Here is a 23619-nt window from a genome sequence, read left to right as displayed (position 1 = left end):
AATCAACGCTCCATCGCTGATGAGGGAGGCAACCATGGAGATGATGCACTGGCCCTCCGCAGCGCTGCACAATCACTAGACATTATTCTCGTGCCTCGACCCCAAAAACCAAAGAGAGACAGAGAGAGAGAGAGAGAGAGAGAGAGAGAGAGAGAGAGAGAGAGAGAGAGAGAGAGGGGAGACTGGGAAGAGTGGAGGGAATGAAGTTCATCATTTACTGATTGAAAGAGACCCATTTGTCCACTCGAGCATACAGCTAGGAGCTAGCATTGACTTTCAAATTTGGAGCTGTGTGAGCTGTGAAATGACAGATAGCTTTATTAGAACATTTTTTTTTTTCGAGATCCTAAGTGAGCCTCTCCTTCAAAACAACAACAACAACAACAACAACAACAACAACAACAAGAGATCACATAATGATATCTCTATGATAAAATCAAATTTCATTTAAGTCACTTCATTAATTATCACCATTTGTAATGAAATATGAGAAACGCTGTTATTATGCCGGCATTAATTGTTCATCGTTACAGGATCCTCTCATGAACTGATTTTCGAGTGCAGGTCATTATACAACAACTCAAAAAATATTTTCACAATTCTGTTTGGATTCAGTGAATCGACTTGCAGTGATTCACCGCATCATGAATGAATGCTTTCAAGTGTGTGTGTGTGTGTGTGTGTGTGTGTGTGTGTGTGTGTGAGAGAGAATGACTGCTTTGGCTGAATGCACGTTGTTATGACGTCACATGACACGTCTTGGCCCAAATCTGCGGGAAATCTTGTGGTAATTTTGAAAAATCACAAAGTCCTGAAGGGACTGGTGTTAGTTTTAGTTAATAGTGCAATAGAAACAATTCTTGTTGATGTAATGTTGCGTCAAGTCTATAAACACACCTACACACCTGCACAACTGCACACCTGCACATGGACCTCGAAATGCACAAATTCACAGGCTTAATCTATATCCTCAAAACACTCTCTCTCTCTCTCTCTCTCTCTCTCTCTCGCTCTATGTCTCTCTCTCTTGCTCTATGTCTCTCTCTGTCTGTCTGGCTCTCTCTGTCTGCCTCTCGCTCTCTCTCTTGCTCCCTGTCTCTCTTTCTGTTTGTCTCTCTCCGTCTCCCTCTCTTGCTCTCGGTCTCTCTCTCTCTGTCTGTCTGTCTCTCTCTCGCTTTCTGTCTGTCTGTCTCTCCCTCTCTCTGTCTCTCTCTGTCTGTCTCTCACTCTCTCTCTTGCTCCCTGTCTCTCTTTCTGTTTGTCTCTCTCTCTTTGTCTGTCTCTCTTTCTCTCTGTCTCTCTCTGTCTCTGTCTATTACTGAAATCTAAGCTCCACTTAGACACCAAGCAGGAGGATTTCACAGATGGCCGCAGTGAGGTTTTAGTCTTGGGTGGAGCGGGCAGCTGATTTCACACCGGTGTGTGTCCAAGTGTGTACATACTCATATGTGTGTGTGTGTGTGTGTGTGTGTGTGTGTGTGTGTGTGTTTCTTTTCTGCAAAAGCAGGCCACTTCTAATCCAGTGAGTGTGGAAAAGGCCTGGAGCTAGGCTTTTGCTTAGGCCTTCCTCACAAAGCAAAACGTGCTGTGCTAGGATCCTGGACTGCAGGACTGCTGCTACGTCGGGCAATGTTGGGGAAAAAAAAAATAAACGTGGTTAACTTTAGAGCGCATCGAATTCACTCGGAGCTGCAACACACACGTTACATTTTATACCAAAACTTTGAGGCTACCTTTAACAGTCCGTACAGGATTTCACAGAGCTTTTTTTTGTGATTGTTGCGGAAAACTCCTTGAATTGGTGAAACTGCAATCGCATGAAATTGTTTCTTGGGGTCTTTCACAGTGATGTTTGATGGTAAATGAGACCTTTTAGCTGTCCTCATGTTCGACACACGTGAATCGAAGAGGTCTTCTGCCGAATGCTCGTTGTGATGATGTCACATGACGCGTCTCGGCCCAAATCTGCAGAAAAAATTGCAAGCTCCTCTGAATATTGCGGCGTTTCCTTCATTTCTATGACTGCAAAAACCGCTAAATCCTCAAGAGACTGCTTTAATACCTCGTCGAAAAAATAAAAAAATTTCCTTTTTAGTGTTTCCTTAAACTCGTACCTGACGACTCTTCGTTCGTTACACGATCATGTGACCGTTTTGAAAAGTGGTTAACCTTACAGGCAGAACTAGTTTCAGAACGAATATATTATATACATTTGGGCATAAAGCTCTGCTTTTGAGTTTTAAATTGTAAAATGGCAGAAGTTAGATGTAGTTTGATGTATTTGTTTAAAATGTAATCCCTTTCTTTAATGTTTCAGCCAAATTCCGTGCTCCCAAAATGCACACGCAACAGCACGAAACATTACAATAAAATTTACTGCACCGCTGATAATTCATGCTCTTTTCCATAAAGGTTGTTCGTAGGTTTTTTTTGTGTTTGTAAAACAACCCTTTTTTGAATAGACCAATTTGTCCTCGCCCAGACCGTCAATAATCCAACATTTCCTTGAATACACCATTGCTTACATACCAACATCTCTCTGTGGTTCTTTCCTCGGAGTCTGAGTTGGATTAGCACACTGTATATCAAGAAATCAATAAAAATAAAAAAAATTTTTTTTTTTTTTTTTTACTTCTCAAAGACTGTCAAAGAACAAAGGGCCATTCTCTCAGTCACACCATATCTCATAAGTGAACCGAAGAGGCTTTGAACTTCAATTCGGAGACACAATCTCAGAAACAGAATCCTAAAGCGTATAAATATGGGCGAAATTTTAAAAAAAAAATAAAAATAAAACACAGTCACAAAAGGAAACGGCGAGCAAAGCGAGGCGTCTGATAAGCTCGGAGAATAAGACGTGGAGATGAAACGCCACTTTAAACAAAGATAGACGTGTTCATATCCAAACAGAGCTGCAATCATACTGTATGAGGGTAAGATGATCCAGAGGAAAAGTGCACCGTTCTACAAGTCGCTAATTTCCGGTCTATTCACTACGTCGCTTTCATGAGTGTAAGTCATCGTTGGCCTCGGCAGCCGTAATGACGAACACCTTAACACACTCTTCCAAACGTTTCTCTGTCGAACTTTCTTTCATGGACTAACTTTGTGAAGGTTGTTGTTTTGTTTTGTTGTTTTTTTTTCTCTTCATTTAATGATAAAAAGTCCAATTCACGTCTGAGAGAACAACGCTGGATACTGTCTTTCATGGAGATAATGGTGCCTTTTGAATAGATTTTGATTCTAAGGTGCTAAAAACCAGATGATGTGGCCATTTAATATGTTCCACTTAGAGAAAAGAGGGACTTCTGAGCTGCTGCCTGGCGATAATTTGCTTCTTTTATTCCATCTGTTAAATTGACAACTCAAGGCGAAGGATGAGAACAAAGTTCCGCGCGTCGATAAAGTGTTTTTCGTGCACTGTACGGTTTTCTGAACTGAATGATTGCGAAACATCCAAGAAATGTATTGTGTGGCAAAATTATCTTCAGTTGAAATTCTACCGAGCACATTTCTGGATTTTCAGTACAATCGATATTAGAGCAGACTTTGGGGTTCTATGTTCAGGTGCTGTGTCATGTCATTGCGTGTTTGCCGCCAAAAAAAAGGTGGAAAAATATGGGGAAATAACATATATGCCATGAATTCACTTATACCACAGTGCTGCTGAATGCTCGAATCTGATTGGTCAAACCAAGGCTACATTCACATTAATCTGGATAGATTTGAAAACAGTGTTTTCGGTTTTAAACGCTCTCCTACGATCTACGCTGGCGTTTTTAAACATCTTCCAAAAACTCGTCGTCCACGCAGAAACGTCTGGAAATCCCTTACTGCGCATAAACGTAAAAACGTAAGAAGCTTTCTGCATCATTTCTGTCATGTAGAGCTGCAACAGCTAGTCGATAAAATCGACATTATATATTAAATGCCACGAAGAAGATCCTAACCTGCAAACTTTACAAAGCGGAGCTCGTGTAGTACGGAAGCGCGACGGTGATGCACGAGCACAAACTTCTGTTTATATCCAAAATGTGCCACTGTGGAAGGGCTTGGGGAAACTGGTGCGAGTTGATCAATTCAACTGTATTGTGATTATATGCTGTATTTGTGCGCTTGCAGTGTAAATTCTGTCGTTTATTATAACCGAGGTGATCTGTTAGTGACGAAGCCGCGTTGCTCCTCACTCGCAGTGTAGTGGGAGCGCGAGTAAGATCTGTTATGTCAAATTAAAACCTTTCCGTCTATAGACTTCCCGTCTATTTGAATTGATGCGGGTAATGTCGAGGAAATGCAGCGAGTTTTTTTTAAACGAACAGATGAAGGCGGTGAAGTTGTATACATTTGCATCATAAATATAACAAATAACAACAAATTTTCAATATTTTTAAACAAAAATCGATTTAAAAAAAAAAAACAAAATCAAGTCCATTTATATGTATATAAACATTTCCAATATTTCCAAACCTAATTCTAAATCATTTCAATTTGTTACAGGGTCAGATCAAAATCTTTCTTTCTTTTTTTTTTGTCTTAGATATCAAAACGAACTTAAAAAAATAATAATAATAATATCTATCTAACGTCTAATATCTAATCTATATTTTTAATAGCTAATATCAGACTAATACCGATCCTTGGTATTGGATTTTTGCCATGTCTTGAAAAATAAAATAAAATAAAATAAAAACATCTTAAAGTTTTAAAAAAGGTACAACATTTTTAATTAAAATCAGATGCTTCCAATCAGAGTTTGATAAGTGTCTTTACTATAAAAAAAAAAATACCGGTAATCTAGATATTTGAAAATTGACACAATTGATCATGATATCAATCTTACATCCTGATTTTGCCCAGTAATATTCCGAAGGCACATCATTCTCATACGTAGACGTATCAGGAATTAAAATCAAAGCTCGCACACAACTGTTTGTTCCAAACACTTACACAACCTCCCTACACGTGCGACGAGGAGAAATGAAATATGGCCGATGTTGTAAAACATCTGCTGGCGCTGTAACCTGTTCGGCGCTCTGCGTCGCCACAGTCTGCTCTCTGAGTGACGGCGAGAGGAAAAGCGAGGGAGGAAGATAGACGTCTGTGACCTTCGTGTCCTTCTTATTTGCTTCGTTTCCTCTCTGCTTCAATCTAAGCATCATCAGATCCCGAAAGAACTGTCAAACATCTCTCTGTATGTGTGTGTGTGTGTGTGTGTGTGTGTGTGTGTGTGATGGGGAGGGGGGGACTGAGCATCAATCAGTCAGGCCTTAACGGTTTTTTATCGCCAGGCTTTCGCAGCTCTTCCTTCTTATCACCTGACCCAGTTGTTCTGCTCTTCCCGTGGCTTAAGGAGGAACTTCTTAGAAGGATGTTAAAAAAAAACAAAAAAAAAAACCACAGAAATAAATAAATAAATAAATAAATCTTCACACAACTTGCAGGTCTGGAAAACACTTCCTATGATTCATAAATCATTCCGACGGCGCTCGTTATTCTTTGTAATTTACAATCTAAGCATTTTTCAGATATATAGTGAAGTACTTGACGATGCATAACGACGTAACGAACGCCGCCACTCGGCACAGTGTGCCGCAAAAAAGCTTCGGATTTAAATAAACGCGTTTGTTTAAGGATAAAATGTAGGAAGCGAATGATCCAAATGAACTCCCTTGTTGGGATAAAGTCGTATGAAATGAGCTGCGACGGAAATGAACTGAAATGCTCCATGGATGGAAATCTAGGCAGTGTTTAGAACAGAAATCACTGCAGCAGTGCTGAATTCTCAAACCTGATTGGTCAGAAGGCGTCGATTTAGTTTCTGTAACAGCAGCTATGACCATAATGCAAATCCATCCATCCATTTTCCATACCGCTTATCCTACACAGGGTCGCAGGGAGCCTGGAGCCAAGGGGACTCGGGGCACAAGGCGGGGTACACCCTGGACGGGGTGCTAACCCATCACAAGGAATAATCGTTACGGACAATTTAGAGATGCTAATTAGCCTACAGTGCGTGTCTTTGGACTGTGGGAGGAAACCAGTGAGCCCGGATTAAACCCTCGAACCACGGGTGAGCACTCAAACTCTGTGCACACGTGACGGCGGCAGGATTCGAACCCCCAACCCCGGGTGTGTGAGGCAGACGTGCTAACCACTAATCCGCTATTCCCCCATCATGAGTTTACAAAAATCAAGCAAACGCCGCAGTTTTCAGAGGCGCGTGCAATTTTTCAAAATTACCGCAGAGTTGAGCCACGATCTTCACAACGCGCATTCAGCCAAATCCCTCTCCGATTCACCGGCCTTGAACGTGAGTACGGCTAAAAAGGTCTCATTTACCAACAAACACCACTGCAAAATTTTCCCGCAACTGCATTTTCGCAAATACCGGCCAGAAAAAAAAAATGAAAATCCGCGAAATCCTGTACGGACTGATTAACGTGTTATTAAAAAAAAAAAAGTCTGTGATTGTTTGATACGGTGAAAATTTCACATTTTCTGGATGGAGTCTCCAGTGTCAGTGAGGTAACGCTGAAAAACTGTGATTGGACAAATAAGGGCATTTGCAGTTTCTCAGTAACCGGACAGGTTTTTTTTTTGTCTGATTCACTTCAAGAGAGAGGAAAAAGAAAGAGGCCGGTGACGGAACGACGGTTTAAGGTTAATTGCTACCTCCGTGAACGTTCCACGACGTGACGTTCAACACACTGTAGCTATAAGCGGATAAAAAAGTATCCACGAGTGTTGAATAAATCTAAAATAGAATCACTGGGATATACACGGACGTGCCGTGATTGGGAAAAAAAAACCAAAAAAACTTGAAAGATGCATCGCAGTACACCGCCCTTGAAGATTTCCTATACCAGCACATTCCTTATTTATCCAGACATGTGTAGTGTACGTGAAATGACCTGGCATGTCCTTCCTAAACCCCCGTTGTGAAGCGTGTACCGCTCTGCTAACCTTCCTTCGTAAAAAAAAAAACAACACCACTGATTTATTTACTTACTTTGTCACGTGGAATTTTCCAGCCTGGTGTTAAGATGCAGTCTTATGTACAAATCAAGCTGAGAGGCTTGTTGTTTAATCCTCCTGCAGCACCTGTGGTTTCATGCTTTTTCAGAACGCTTCACGACGTCATCATCAGGATGATCTCTTAAACGTTCTCGGATTTGTTCGGAAATCCGTAAAGAGCTCAACTTCACTCACGGCGAGTGCTTCTCTGTGTCGTGGTTTCGTTTCGTCTCGCTTTCATATCGATTTTCAATTTGAGAATAAGAGAGCAAAAAATAGCTTTGGATGTTTTACGGGATTTTTAAAAATTTATTTATTTATTTTTACGTACTGATAAAAACACAATATTGTTTCCATGCGAAGACGTTTTGGCCGTTTTTTTTGTTTTTCATCACTGTGTTTTCGCCTTAAAATCCCACGTTCATTTTTTTTGGATGAAAGTGTAAAAGTGTTGGGAAACAGTAACTGAAAAACTTTTCCACTGCAGTTTTGATAAACCAGCTGCTCTTCAGCATAGAGAGCACATATGAAAAAAAAAAAAAAAGTAATTTGTTATCTAACATTTGTTTTATTTCCTGTTCACTTTTGTAATGTGCTTGTACTTTTATAACGATTTTTTTTACATTACTTTTTAATGCTTTTTTTTATTTAATTCATTAATACTTTAACTACTGGTTGAATTTTTCAAAAGAATTTCAAGCGGAATAAATGTTTGCAGTGTATGCCAATTAGGGCTGGGAGACATGACAAAATATCGTATCAGGACATTTCTGCGATACACGATGTGCATCACGATATAGAATTTAGCTAACAAACTGCCTGCAGGACAGTAGTAAAATAAATCAAAAAATGTTAAACTGGGGGTTTGACGATACTTTTCTTTAATGCCTACAAATACAAAGAAGTTTAAGGTAAAAAAAATTAAATAAATTACGTCAAATCAACGACATCCGTTGAGTAGCATTTGATTTGTAATTATTAAAAGCGTAAAAATACATCGTCATACCAACGATATCTCAGAAAAGTGTAACGCACAATCATTTATCATGAAAAAGAAGTAGAAGAATGAGAAGAAGAAGAAGAAGAAGAAGAAGAAGAAGAAGAAGAAGAAGAGGAAAATAAGAAAACGAAGAAGAAGAAAAGAAAAGAAGAAGAAAAATAAGAAGAAGAAAAAAGAAGAGGAAGAAAAAGAAAAAAATAATAAGAAGAAAAATAAGAGGAAGAAAAAGAAAAATAAGAAGAAGAAAAAGAAAAATAAGAAGAAGAAAAAGAAAATAATTAGAAGACGAAGAAGAAGAAAAGAAAAGAAGAAGAAGAAAAATAAGCAGAAGAAAAAAAGAAGAAGAAAAATAAAAATAATAATAATTAGAAGAAGAAGAAGAAGAAGAAGAAGAAGAATATTGAGAGCTTATATTTTTGTTGTTGTAGTTTTGGTCCTCAATTTATTGATTTTTTAAAATTATTTTTAAACTGTATTTATTTCTTTATTATTATTATGATTATCACCATTATTATTATTATTGTTATTATTATTATTATTATTATTATTATTATTATTATGTAATTGTTTTTACAGAGTGCCTCACTGAATTTCATAGTACATCACTGTGGAAATAAACAAACATTCTCACCAACCCCACACACACACACACACACACACACACACACCCCGGGCAGACCAGATCTGCATGTCCCGCATTTGCATACTGGTACCTGATTGGCTCCTTTATTTTATGACGCAATAACCCCTGACTCCTGTATCATGTTCAATGATAAAACACGTTTCCTGATGTGATTTCAGGTTCTTTTTCTTAAAATCTTCAAAGAGTGTGACAAAACCTCGTAATTACTCGAGAAGAATTATAATTTTTTATAACGTGCTAATAACATTTATGGAAATGTAACATTTGGATGGAAAAATCTCTCGTGCTGTTCAATGTAAAAGTAACACATTACTATGGAATCAGCACTGTAGCATTTATTCATTTGTCACTGTGGATGAAACAGTGTGTGTGTGTGTGTGTGTGTGTGTGTGTGTGTGTGTGTTTAGGCAGGTGGAGCCGTGAGCTAAATCAGACCATGACCCAATATCCATATTCATTACATGCAAAGATGCCGGATGATAAAAATGGTTGATAAACACACACATATGTGCAGTAACAATTACACACACACTCACACACATATATATGTATGTATGTATATATATGTACACACTCTCACTGTGACTGCGAGCATTGTAGGCTAACCAAACACACTTAATTGAGTCGTATCTGCACAGCCTGGGCAAGGTGAAAGGGGATGTGCAAGTGTAATGATTGAATTGCTGGTGTGTGTGTGTGAGAGAGAGTGTGTGTGTGTGTGTGTGTGTGTGTGTGTGTGTGTGTGTGTGTGTGTGTGTGTGTGTGTGTGTGTGTGTGTGTGCACGCACATGCCTATGCACTGGCCCGCTTTCGCTCGCTCTCCATCTGACTGGGGCCAAACTCTCAATGTTAAACGAGGCGAGTGTGTCCCCGAGGCAGAGGAGCAGCGGGAGAGAAAAAAAAAAAGTCTCTCTCTTGTGCTCTGAGGATGACGAGGAATGTGATGATGTCAGAGACAGACAGCGAGAGAAAGGGAATGAGATTTGCTCTGGTGTCATCGTGTGGTGCGTTTTCCGACATCACACTATTCACCAGGAACTGTTTTCACGTCTTCAGCCATTTATCGACGTTTCAAGAGAAATAAAACTAAAATATGGAGAAACTGAAACTGACTAAACTGCTCGTATTCAATGTAATGTATAAACATTCGCACCTCTAAAGAGTGAAGCTTCAAACGTCTTGGTAATAATCCCAAAGTCAACTACAAAAGCGTTTTAGAAAAACATTCATTTTATGTACCTTTTTATTGCTGACCACGGAAGATGGAACTACGTCATTTTCCATGGTCCATGGACGCCTTCGTGTTTATCATATGCTAGCAAGGATCTAGCCAGCTAACTGTTATGAGTGATGTACAGTATAGTTACTTCCACAAAACAGTGAGCTGAATAGCCGGTGTAACAGATGATTGGAGAAGTGCTACGTTATTTACTGGTCATACTGTGTGCGGCCATGTTGATTTGATGTCACTTGCTGAACTCAGGGTTTAGGAGACCGTCCCAAGTTCCCATCCCAAGTAGGAATTAAAAGCAAGGTGGAGTTCTTTTGGTTAGTCTTGTTTTGTTTTGATCCTGGTCAGAGGTCAGAAATTGCGAGTTACGACCTTAAGTCAAACGCAGCATACAGTACTTTAAAAGTTAAGAGAAAAATTAACTCCGCCCTGTAACCCCACCCCCGTGTCATATCTTTCTCCAGAAGCTGAAGTCAAGGTGAAGAACAACACCAATAATAACCAGCAAAAGTAAAAAATAAAGAAATGCAGCAAGTTCAACAAAGTCCCATAATGGCAAGTTTGTAACCATTTGATGAGTATGGTAAATGGTCTACACTTATATAGCGCTTTTTTAAACCTTAGCGGTTCTACAAAGCGCTTTACACTGGTTCTCATTACACTCTCACACACTCACACACCAATGGTAACAGAGCTGCCATGCAAGGCGCTAACTTGCCATCGGGAGCAACTCTGGGTTCAGTGTCTTGCCCAAGGACACTTGCCCAAAGGAATCGAACCGCTAACCCTATGATTAGCGGACAACCCGCTCTACCACCTGAGCCACAGCCGCCCCAAAGGTTAAGGTTAGACGTTAGGGGCGGAGTTAGCTATTATACATTTTTGTCACAATTCATTTGATTAATTCATCTTTAGTAAGAGTTTTATCCTGGTCTGGGACATGGTGGATCATGGGAATACTAGCTGTAAGGTAGAAATACACCCTGAACGGGACGCCAGTCCATCGTGGAGCACCATGCACATACTCATTCACACACTCATTCACACCTAGGGACAACCTAGAGTCGCCAATCCATCCATGTTTTTGAATACTGAGAGGAAACCGGACAACGCCTAGTAGAAAACTATGGGGAGAACATCTGAAACTGAAACACACAGAATCTAGGACTCTTAGGACATCACTCATATGATGCCCTAAGATGTTCTCCGTGCTGACAGGGAAACACTCGAGACTTCAACATACAGTACATTATACAGCCAATGTATGTGGACACCTGACCATTATACCCATATGAGGTTCTTCCCCAAACTTGGAAACATACAACTGTATAGAACGTCTTGGTATGCTGTAGCTTTTTAGTTTCCCTTCACTGGAACTAAGAGGCCCAAACCCGTTCCAGCATGACAACGCTCCTGTGCACAAAGCCAAGCCCATCAAGGCATGGTTTTCCAAGGTTTGGTGCAGAACACGAGTGGCCTGCACAGAGCCCTGACCTCAACCCCACTGAACACCTTTGGGATGAACTGGAACATCGACTGCACCCCAGACCTCCTCACCGAACATCAGCCTGATGCTCCTGTAGCTGAACGCGTACAAATCCCAACAGCTCCAAATCTACAGGAAAGCCTTCCTAGAAGACAGGAGCTTATTATAACAACAAACAGGGACTAAATCTAGAATGGGATGGTCATGTATCCACAAACCTTTGGCCATATAGTGTAGAAACTTTAACGTGCTCCCCAGAAGGATTGAGATGAACCTTAAAAACTCTTAAGTGTCCGCAAACCGAATCAGATTCAGGCGATCATTCTACATCATTAATATTCTCAGATACACTATGTCGCTTTCATATATTCCACAAAATAACACAGCCGAGTGCCTTCTTGGAGATTACGCTCCAATAATCTGAGCTTTGTTCTGGGTTTTAAAAGGATGTACTTGAGCCGGAGCTCCACTCCAGGCCTTTTCCTCTAATGTCGATATTTAAATCTCACTTAGATCTCTGTCGTGATCTCTTTTTTTTTTTCCCCACCTCGTAAAACAACGATTGGGGTGATCAGAGCGTAACAAAAACAGCAAATCGATGATCTCAGAGTGTAAGCTAGATTCCTAAGCAGTTTGCCGCAAGATACGATAAACTTACTTTGACCTGAGAGATGAAGTTGCCATGGCGATCGCAGAAGTCCACTCTACTTATTGATATTTCGCTGATGTTACAAGGCACCGGACCAGATCGTGAGGCCCGATAGCGCTGATTAATTAATACCAATATTGATCAGCCAGAGCGCGAGACGAGGCTGTTAACCGGGAGGCTGAAAGTCAATTGTTGCCGGCGGCGCAGTGCGGATCGCTGGTATCACGCTCTTAAATGCGGATTTTTAAACGCGGTTGTGCCGTTTGATCTTGACGATCGCCTACTTACGGTTTGTATGTGAGAAACGATGCTAAAGCCATGACGTACGCAGACGGCTGGATGAAATATCCAGGCCAAAGTTTAACGCCGTCGGATGCTTTCTTCTTCACAGGTCTGCGAAGAATTGCGTGGAATTCTATTGATACGAATATATCTGCAACGAACTGTTTAACAAAAAGACTTACCAGACTCTATATAAAAGTAGTTTGGTGTAACACACTTACACACATGCAAATGCAGTAGTTTCCTTTGTTCCAGTCCGACATGTCAAAGTCACAGCCAAACAAAACATCAAAGCCCAGAACAAAACAACAATGTCCGCCAAGTTTATGGCGGAGGAAATGACTTACAAACTCATGTGGTCAGTTACTGTATGTGAGGCCTGTAAACAATCTACTCAGTGGAACTCCTAGTCTCTGAGCCTTCAGAGGCATCAGAGAAGCTTGAAAACGTTCCTCGGTATTCTGGAAGCAAACACACGCTACATACGTAATGATACGGAATCACATTCGATCTGTTCTGAACGTCTGAACAAGAAAATCGCACTAGGCAGTGAGGGGAAAAAAAAACCCCCACAGAAAACCTAGTTTATAACAAATCCTAGCGTGGAATGATGGACAAGATGTTTTTTTTTTCAGATGTATTCCATCAAGGCATCCATTGGGGTAATGGTAGCTCAGTGGTTAAGACATTAGACTTCTGATCAGACGGCTGTGAGCTCAAATCCAAGCCCTACCACTGCTGGGCCCTTGAGCCAGGCCCTTAACCCTCAACTGAATGAAATAAATATAAGTCGCTCTGGATAAGGGCGTCTGCCAAATACCATAAAAAGACCAGGAGATGTTTTATTTCTTCCAGTCTGTCCAGTTTTGATGCCCACTGTAGCTTCAGATTCTTGTTCTTGGCTGACAGGAATGAAACCCGATGACATCTTCTGCGGTTTTATCTCATCCGCCTCAAGGTTCTGTGATTTCGTGGCTGCTTTTCTGCTCACCACGGATGTAAAGAGTGGCTATTTGTGTCACTTTAGCCTTTCTGTCAGCTCGAACCAGTCTGACCATTCTCCTCTGATCTGCCGCTCGCTGGATGATGTCTGACGTTTGATGTGAAGCTCTTGACCTGTACCTGCAGGACTGTATAAATTCTGCTGCTGCCAGATGATTGGCTGATTGCACAAGTGCATGCTTGTGAAGGTGTACAGGATGGTGAATGTACAGTATACTGTTGTTATTAACAGACATACAGCAATAAACAAAGAAAAATGCTACTAGCTTTATGATGTGGTACAAACACTACTTGTACACGCATAATGCTTTATGAATGTTTTGCTTTATGAGTGCTAGATGCTCATGAAAATGTCTGATGTCTGATGGTGAGCAAATAGAAGCAGGGCTATAAATAGAGCTGTGGATATTGTGCGAGGATCCTGACTCACAGGGTTCTTTACAGCCGAATTCAGGAAAAAGGAAGATAAAGTGGAAACTATGGCCGGAAGTGACCTTGATCACCTTTTGAATGCAGAACCCGCTGCCCATCATCCTCTGTTTTTGTTTCTTCTTCAGAAAAAATGAATGAGAGAAATGCACACTGCAGACATATTTCTAACAGGCATCAGATTTTCCAGCGCAGGAAACGAGCGTCAGTTGGCGCTGTGTGCCGTGACGCTGTCCCCTATGAAATACACCGCTCACGATCGTTCGGTTTTTCCGACCGGACGTGCCATCACTGCAGAGCAGGCGGCCGGCAATAATAATAACAATAAAAACAAATAATCTCGAATGAATAGGCGACGAGATAAAAAAATGACAAATTGTCTTGATATCGCTCGGCGTGCATTTGCATAGCTCATTTGCATAGCTCATTTGCATAGGATAATATGGCGGCTTTCGAGCACGCAGACACGGAGGAAGACGCCGCTTCCCGAGCGAGAGCTGAGCCGGTGCTGGATGTCAGCAGATGCCACTGGGAAAGTTGGCATGAAGCAAGCACACTTGGTGTGACAGAAATGGAAATGGAAGACTCATAGTCTGTGTAGGAAGCGCCACTTAAGCACGATCTGTGGTCAAACGAGAGGCGCGTTCTCAAAGGACCAGATGTTAGAGTTGGTTTAGATGGGAATTCAGTTACAGAAACTCATGTTCTGATCGATACACACCACCTCTGTTCATTTTAACGCAACATTTATTTGAAAAACAAAACACAACAACGCAATACGTCATCTCATAACCTCAATTCTTAAGCAAAAACATATAACACTAAGGGGGTGCAAATAAATAACAGTTCCACAAAGATCCACAAATGAACACAGAGTCGTTCACAAATATAAAATCACCGGCAGATCCGCAAATGAAGACCGAGTCGTTCACAAATATAAAGTCACAGACAGATCCGCAAATGAAGACCGAGTCGTTCACAAATATAAAATCACCGACAGATCTCTTGATAAACACTGAGTGGTTCACAAATATAAAATCACTGACAGATCCACAGATAAACACTGACTCATTCACAATTATAAAATCACCAACAGATCCGCAAATGAAGACCGAGTCGTTCACAAATATAAAATCACAGACAGATTCGCAAATGAAGACCGAGTCCTTCACAAATATAAAATCACAGACAGATCCCCAAATGAAGACCGAGTCCTTCACAAATATAAAATCACAGACAGATCCCCAAATGAAGACCGAGTCGTTCACAAATATAAAATCAATGACAGATCCGCAAATGAAGACCGAGTCGTTCACAAATATAAAATCACTGACAGATCCACAGATAAACACCGACTCATTCACAAATATAAAAATCACTGACAGATCCACAGATAAACACAGTTGTTCACAAATATAAAATCACTGACAGATCCACAGATACTGTAAACACCGAGTCGTTTACAAATATAAAATCACTGACAGATCTGTTGATAAACACCGACTCATTCACAAATATAAAAATCACTGACAGATCCACAGATACACACAGTTGTTCACAAATATAAAATCACAGACAGATCCACAAATGAAGACCGAGTCGTTCACAAATATAAAATCAATGACAGATCCGCAGATAAACACAGTTGTTCACAAATATAAAATCACTGACAGATCCACAGATACTGTAAACACCGAGTCGTTTACAAATATAAAATCACTGACAGATCTGTGATAAACACCGACTCATTCACAAATATAAAACCACCGACAGATCCACAGATACACACAGAGTCGTTCACAAATATAAAATCACCGACAGATCCACAAATAAATAAAATGAGATTTGCTAATTCACAAAATTCACAACCTGAATCACTCACACTGTTGTTTATCAGCAAAAAACAATAATAATTTGGAGATTGTTTACGCATCACGTGGCTCTTGTGGAACATTTATTTGTGGATTTCTGAAACACTTCCCCTGTCTACCCAGTGTAGTTCATGCCATGAAGTTGGGTTTGTCGTTTTTATTCGTCAGATTGCGAGACAACTTTTTACTAACACGTTACTCCACGTTGCTCCATCCAATCACTGCACATGCATGCTCAACCAATCAACAAACATCATGATAATCCATATCATAATCACAATATCATGACAATACACTTTTCTGGAATGTTCTGGATATTGCAATAGTGTAGGGTTTTTGTTTGTGTTTTTAAATAATAATAAACTCACTGTATGCACCTGATGTAATGCGTACAAAAACTGAAAAACAATTCAATAAATAATAAAAAATACATAAATAATTGCACATGAATTATATTATTATATTTCATCTATTTAATTTTCATATATTTCATGTTTTTCTCCTTTTCAAAAAATGTTAAAATCATTTAAAATGTATTTTTAGATTCATAATAATAATAATAATAATAATAATAATAATAATAATAATAATAATAATAATAAGTTGTACCTTTTTAATCAATTTCTTACAACACCAACATTACTATATTATACCTATATATCGTGATACAGATCACGTATAGCACAAACGCCTCGGAGAATCGTGATATATTGGTAAATAGTTGAATAAACATACAATTCACATATCACATTGGTGTAAGATTATATTTAAATTGTAAAATATCATACAAATAATCCTTTATAGATTTAAAAGCCTTACACAGATTAAAAACTGATGTCAGTTCATGTGAGAAGGGAATAACAGAAAATTGCAAATATGTCCTGCGGGATCCTGTCCGATTTATTACGACGAGTCCTTTTACACACTCTGAATCCGGTAACGTTGCTTTTCTACTTTTATTTTGTGAACACACACACACACACACACACACACACACACACACACACACACACACACACACACGCCACCCATTCTGACACATGAATCCATCCATTACAATAAGTATCACACACACACACACACACACACACAAAATGACATGTTGGCAGCCGAGGCGAGTCAGCAACACTCGTTGGGAGTTGTGTGAGTTGTGTGTGATAAATCCCATGCAGAGATCTGAGTGTGAGCTGACAGGCCTGGTTGTGCTCCGGCGTGACATCATCAACTCGTGAGTTACAGCGTGGCCGCTATGAAGTCGCAGTGACAGCCTATTACACATGCCATTACCACGAGAGAGGAGCTCAGACTGCGCTGCACTACTTCACTGCGCTTTCTGTAAAATGACTGTGATAGAACATTTAGAACTGCAATGTATGTATGTATGTATGTGTGTGTGTGTGTGTGTGTGTGTGTGTGTGTGCGTGCGTGTGTTTGTGTTTAATAGTATGATATGTGATCATGTATTAAATTGACTCCTAAGCTGTTTTACAGTTCATTACTCAAATGTCCAACCTATCACAGCATCACATACTATTATTAAATATAAAAAAAATGATATCAAAAATGGAAAATATATAAAAATGCATAAAATATGGAAAAAAAACACAGAAAATCAGTTGATCAAAATATTACACTGCGATACTTCTAGACAATATGTATTGTATGTATATGTATAATATGTGTTGCTATCAAACTATGGCACCAAAATAGTAGTGTTATATTTTATATATTATATATGAATATGTGTTTGTGTGTGTATAAGATACATATACTATATAAGAACTGCATTGTGTAATTTTACAGATTCAGAACAAATCAGACACATCAAATCAGAGTTTGTCGTTCATTTTCCTAAGTTATATAAAAATATACGAAGCAATATTTGCGATATCTCCGAAATGTGACAATCAATATAGCATCATTTATCACCATAGCGATAGCGATTTTATATGACCATATTCCCAAGCATTTACAAATAATTGCGTTGATAAACAATTAAATTACAAGGAAATAATTCTTTATTATTCAAGGTTTATTAAAATAAAGAAGGAATGAGATTAAAGAAATGGCCTATCATATTATCAGTGAAACGCCATTTCTCGCAATATCGACCTCCTTCATATACCCAGATATAGACAGATAGACGGCTCATGAGTAATTGATTCAAAGAAATGCTCAGTAAATTGATCAATCGATTCGATAAATCATTTGATAAGTACAAGTGCAGGACTTCAAGATGAAAATGAAGCCTAAATTTGGGGCCTTTTTTTTTTTTTTTTTTTTAAATTAGGTCAATAAATCAGACGCTCAAAGAGAACACCGAGGGCAATTACTTAAGGAATAAAACACAATGTTGCGTGACGTTCCCATGCCAACGGTGATTCTTTTCCTTTCCTGAAGTCTTTCATTTACCAATGACAACAATATTTGTTTACATGTTAATGAATGACATCAGACTTTCCATCCTTTCCATCCTTTTCTAGTTACATTTAGTTAGAGACGGCACCGGTCCGACGCCAAAACCACAAAAACATGGTGGATCGGATTTCGGCGAATACGTCGAATCCTGTCACAAATGGCAAGTGGATATGGAAAAGGAATTCCTTTAGGAACTGGAAATGTTTACGTACAATCCGTTTTGTTTTCTTATTTGATAGGATTGATCTGATTATAATTCTACTTTATACTTAACAATATTTACAATGTAAGTGATTTGTGAAGTGCTTCAGTAACAAACAAAAAAAACATTTTAAAGCTTCGTAGTTTTTAAAGAAAACGATGTCAGGGTATCGGTATCATGTGATATTCAGAGTTTCAGTATCGTTATCAGTAGCGGAAAAGAAAAAGTTGCATGGTGCCATCTCTAACATTTAATATTGTGGAATGTCAGCTGTAAGCGGTTTGTCACGCTACCGAGAAAACTCACTAACACTGGAGACTCCTTCCATAACTATTAAACAAACACTTTCCTTACAGAAAACTTCACCAGATCAGATCAACTGTTCTACATTGTTCTTTGTTAAATAACAACGTTTTTTCCCCCATCTGTTTACGTTTAGGCTTAGATTACACAGAGATAACGGTTACCATAGAAACGATAACGTATTCAAACGAGTGTATTAATATAAACCTGTGATCCGTGTTGCGGTTATAGAAAATTAACCGATGACTAACGGACCAATCAGAGTTGAGGGTTCAGCAGCGCTGTGGTGTAAATCTACATGTACGTGTATATTCTTCATACGCTGGTACGCATGAACGTTCCACCTCGTATACACCTTCAACCGTCAGCGTATGGGAGGAAAATAAAACACGTGGGTATTTTGGATCGTCTCGGTCTTGCCGTTCAGGCACGTTTTTACAAAATCCACAACGCTCATCTTCGCAGCTCCTGTAGACCAACTTATTCCACAACGCCATACGAAACCGTACGAAACCGGTGCATCTGTCGATCACACCGCGTCTCCATGAATCCGCAATGTTTTGTGCTGCTCTGTGGCATAAAAACAGGCAAAAACAACATCTGTACACATCTGGATCCCAGATCTGATACAGTCTTATTCTGAAACTAAACAGTAACCAAGAAACTGACGCTCCAGCTTTACAGTTACTTGATCAAATTAGTGTGTGTGAAGACCTGCAATGCAATACAGGAAGCGATGGGGGCGATGTTGCGCATTTACATGAGCACGCACCCACACACACACACACACACACACACACACACACACACACACCAAGATATTAGTTACTGATTATGTTTCGGCTCGTAAGACGTGGAAGGAATTTGAGAAATTGAGAAAATGGTGAACTTTTGATCAATCAGAGCTCCTTCTTAGCAGATTCAGAGGAAAATGACTCGAGTGTAAAGACCGACCTGTGTGTTTTCCATTCAAACGAAACGTTCCACCACGTTCACGTGTGGTATTTGGGTACCGTAACGGAAGGGTGACTATTTTTATTCCCTAGTGAACGTGCACATTTTTCCAACTGTGTTATGTTTTTTATTTGTTATTGCAAAAAACGGTAAAACAAGCAAAGAGTCATTAGATCAGCTGTTTTCATAATAATAATAATAATAATAATAATAATAATAATAATAATAATAATAATAGAAAACTATCTATTTAAGCAAATAATTCGTACTAATTACACCATACTATAAATTATACATAATATTCAGACACAAAAGAAATCAGATGCCAAAAAACAAGGTGTGACAAAAAAAAACAACAAAAAAACATAATTTATCATGGCATTATCGGAAAATCCAGACGAGCTAATCAAGGAGCGCTGAGTGACTATTTTTTGCCTTATCATCCAAAGTGGTGGAAACGGAGAGGGGTGAATTATCAGGCGGCTGCAGATTGCCAGCTCGGAATTTTAATGGTAATAATCGGGGGGCCTCTGATGGTATATCTGGCAGCTCCTATCTTTCCCATTATCGCCGTCTATCGCACCGGCCATCGGAGCAAATTAATGGCGCTCTTTCGCCATCACCTTTTTATCGGCGCTCCGAGAGCAGCCCGAGGGATAGGAATAAGCAAAATATTAAAATGCTGCATGAATCACAATTTTAGATAACGGGCGGCCTGAAAGTTGTGGGAGGGAGGGAGGGGGGGGGAGGGAAGGAGCGTGGGGTGAGGTGGGTGTTGTTTTTTTTTTTCTTTTTTGTCCTTCAGGATGATTCTGCAGCGGTGACTTTGAACTGCTGGAAATTATGCTTTCTTTATTTCAGATTCCGCATGCTGTACGACCCTCTTACACCGTGCGTGTGTGTGTGTGTGTGTGTGTGTGTGTGTGTGTGTGTGTGTGTGTGTGTGAGAGAGAGAGAGAGAGAGAGAGAGAGAGAGAGTGTTAGTCACACGATACATCATTGCATGACATGTTCACTCTCTAAAACACCCCTTCATTCTTTACACCTCATCTTCCCAAACACACTTAACAGAGAAACTGCTTTGTTAAGTAGTTCAGAACCGAGCTTCATGTCAAAAGAGAGTCTTTGAATTCGGTGTAATTGTACGAGCGATTCATCTGCACATACATAGTCAATATTAACAGCACAATCAGATACGAACACTGTCCTGTTAACAAAAATAACAGTCTAGATATGAACTGATCTGGACGGAACGTTCACTATATAAGGAACTTTTTGTTCACACGCATGATAACCATGATTGTTCACAGTTGCACAGAATCCGATCTGACTGGAAACGTGTCTGAATGCAAACACAATCAGTACAAAGCAAACTTACACACACACACACACACACACACACACACACACACACACACACACACACACAGATACACTAATACAGCGTCAAGACTACTGCAACACAATCAAGGAGAGGACAGAATCAAGTAGTCCTAAGGGAGGAGAGTTTAACCTGTCCCTCAAAACAATTCAGAACACACACACACACACACACACACACACACACACTTCAAGGCCCTGCATGACCCATGACACCATGCACTAATGACACTAATCTGACCAAATCGGTTACTATTTCCCAAACCTTCACCACTCACTACATCCTAAATAAACTAATCCCGCATTTTTAATCCATCTTTATCGTGTCAGCATCAGAGTGGAGTTCCAAAACCAGCTGCCCACTCTGCAAGAACGCCTCACAGCTGTGTTTATGCATTTTCATGCCATCGTCCCGATCGTTTCAGAAGACTGCTCTGTGATACAGAATTGCTAAATATAAAAATCATACATGAATAATAGTTTCACATTTACCGTACAGAGCACAGTCAAGCAGAAACACACAGAACAATGGAGGAGGGCAACAAAAATGTCTGGCTGTCATGTCGTTGTCATAATAATAATAATAATAATAATAATAATAATAATAATAATAATAGTAGTAGTAGGAAGACAAGAAACATGATAACTGTTACATTTTATGTGCTATAATAAACATTGTAATAATAATTCTAATAATTACACTAATTCTACTTGTGTTGTATTCTTGATTCATCCACATGTGTACAATTAATTCACATGTGTATTATTATTCTTATTATACTTCCTATTATTCTTCCTCTTATTATTATAATACTTCCTATTATTATTCCCATTATTATGATCGTTGCTGAAATGCTATATCCCAGTGATATGATTCTGTGTGTGTGTGTGTGTGTGTGTGTGTGTGTGTGTGTGATACAGTTCTCCAAGCTTACTATAGATTTATTTATTTACTTATTTATATATTTTACGACAATTACAACATAAGTGTCGACAGCACGTGACCAACTACTACACTCCCAACTCAATCTGTGCAGCATAAATACCTCTTTTAAAAAGTATATATTATATATATTTACGAAACAAAATGTAAACTGTAATGTTGGAGTCTGAAATGCTCCCGAACTCGCACACTACTGTACTAAAGAGTAGGGAAAGTATTATTTATACAGCATTACTCAGTGCGGAAAATAAATAAATGAATTAATAAACGATAATAACAAAACAACAACAACAACAACAACAACTGCACCTGCCGAGTCCAGCACTCAGCAACTTGTCCGTTTTCTCTTTTTTTTTTTACATACCAACCAACTTTTCTCAGACAAACCGAGCTCGGATTCTGAAACCTGAGGATAAAGACGCACTTACGTTTAATTTGCCGCGGGTTGCTCTGCTTTCTGCGGGACATGGCTGCTGTGAAGCCGGGTCTAACAGTGACACAGAGCCGGGAGACGGTGCATCCAAGAGCCTGAGAGTCGCTGAAGAAAAGCGGGAGGGGAAAGGAGTGACGGCGTGTGTGTGCTGTGCGCACTGTTTCTTCTTGTGCCTCTCCTCCTCCTCCTCCTCCTCTCTCTCTCTTTCTCTCTCTCTCTCTCTCTCTCTCTCTCTCGGAGGTGAGGCTGCACGGTGCGCCGCTCCGCCGGAACTGACTGAGGAGGTGAAGGCGTTTCGCGGTTTTGTTTTTGAAGATAAGGTTTGGGCCTCTCCGGGCACCGTAGGCGAACTTCACGTAACCGCGCGTGCGGTCCAAGTTGATTACTGAGTTCTAATCTGTAGCTAAAGCTAATACTTCCGCTTCTTTCTCAAACACTAACAAATCACTGCACACACTTTTCTGTTCACCCCAACAAACTGTGTATAACATAAATATAACACCTAGACTTCAAATTGATTTCCTGGTAGCTATAGATAGACTGTTATATGGTCCTTAGATCAGTGTGAATGATGTAAAGGTTACAAATAAATAAACAAATGAATAAACAGATAGATAGATAGATAGATCTACTGTTGTTTGTTTAACCTTTAAAATCACTACTCACACCATCAGTGAAAAAGGACTATAGAGAAGAATCATATAACGTCTAAACACCACAGCTGACTAATATACATACAAATAAATTAATAAAAATAAAGAAAATAATGATAATTGTTAATATTTTGTTCATTTATTCAAAACCTCAATAAAGAACATTCACGTCGTCAATAAAAAAAGGAGAAGAAATACGGCACTGTATAATGAATAAAAAAGGTTTATTATTATTTGTTTGTATGTTTGTTTGTTTGCATGTTTGTTTGTTTAACCTTTAAAAACACTACTCACACCATCAGTGAAAAAGGACTACACAGAAAACACCATATAACTCTAAACACCACAGCTGACAAATATATGTATGCATACAAATACATAAATAAATATCAAGAAAATAATAATAATAATAATAATTATTATTATTATTATTATTATTATTATTATTATTATTATTATGTTGTTAATTTATTCAAAACCTCAATAAAGAACATTCACATCGTCAATAAAAAAGGAGAAGAAAGACGGCACTGTATAATGAAATAAAAAAGTTTTATTGTTATTTGTTTGTATGTTTGTTTGTTTAACCTTTAAAAACACTACTCACACCATCAGTGAAAAAGGACTACACAGAAAACACCATATAACTCTAAACACCACAGCTGACTAATATATGTATACATATAAATAAATAAATATCAAGAAAATAATAATTATTATTATTTT

At 39.1% G+C, this 23619-nt stretch overlaps 1 protein-coding gene across 1 annotated transcript in view; it reads right to left on the bottom strand.

The window, feature by feature from the left end:
* Positions 1 to 22717, bottom strand: part of zfpm2a (zinc finger protein, FOG family member 2a) — a 173087-nt gene extending 150370 nt beyond the window's left edge. The window contains exon 1 of the mRNA XM_053611334.1: positions 22236 to 22717. Coding sequence (XP_053467309.1) covers positions 22236 to 22275 — 40 coding nt within the window. The 5' untranslated portion in view covers positions 22276 to 22717. The remainder of the gene's footprint in view (positions 1 to 22235) is intronic.
* Between the last annotated feature and the right edge of the window lie 902 nt (positions 22718 to 23619).

This window comes from Ictalurus furcatus, chromosome 23, assembly GCF_023375685.1.
Source record: "Ictalurus furcatus strain D&B chromosome 23, Billie_1.0, whole genome shotgun sequence".
NCBI lineage: Eukaryota > Metazoa > Chordata > Actinopteri > Siluriformes > Ictaluridae > Ictalurus > Ictalurus furcatus.
Note: the sequence above shows the minus strand (reverse complement) of the source record. Positions and strands in the feature narration are given on the sequence as shown.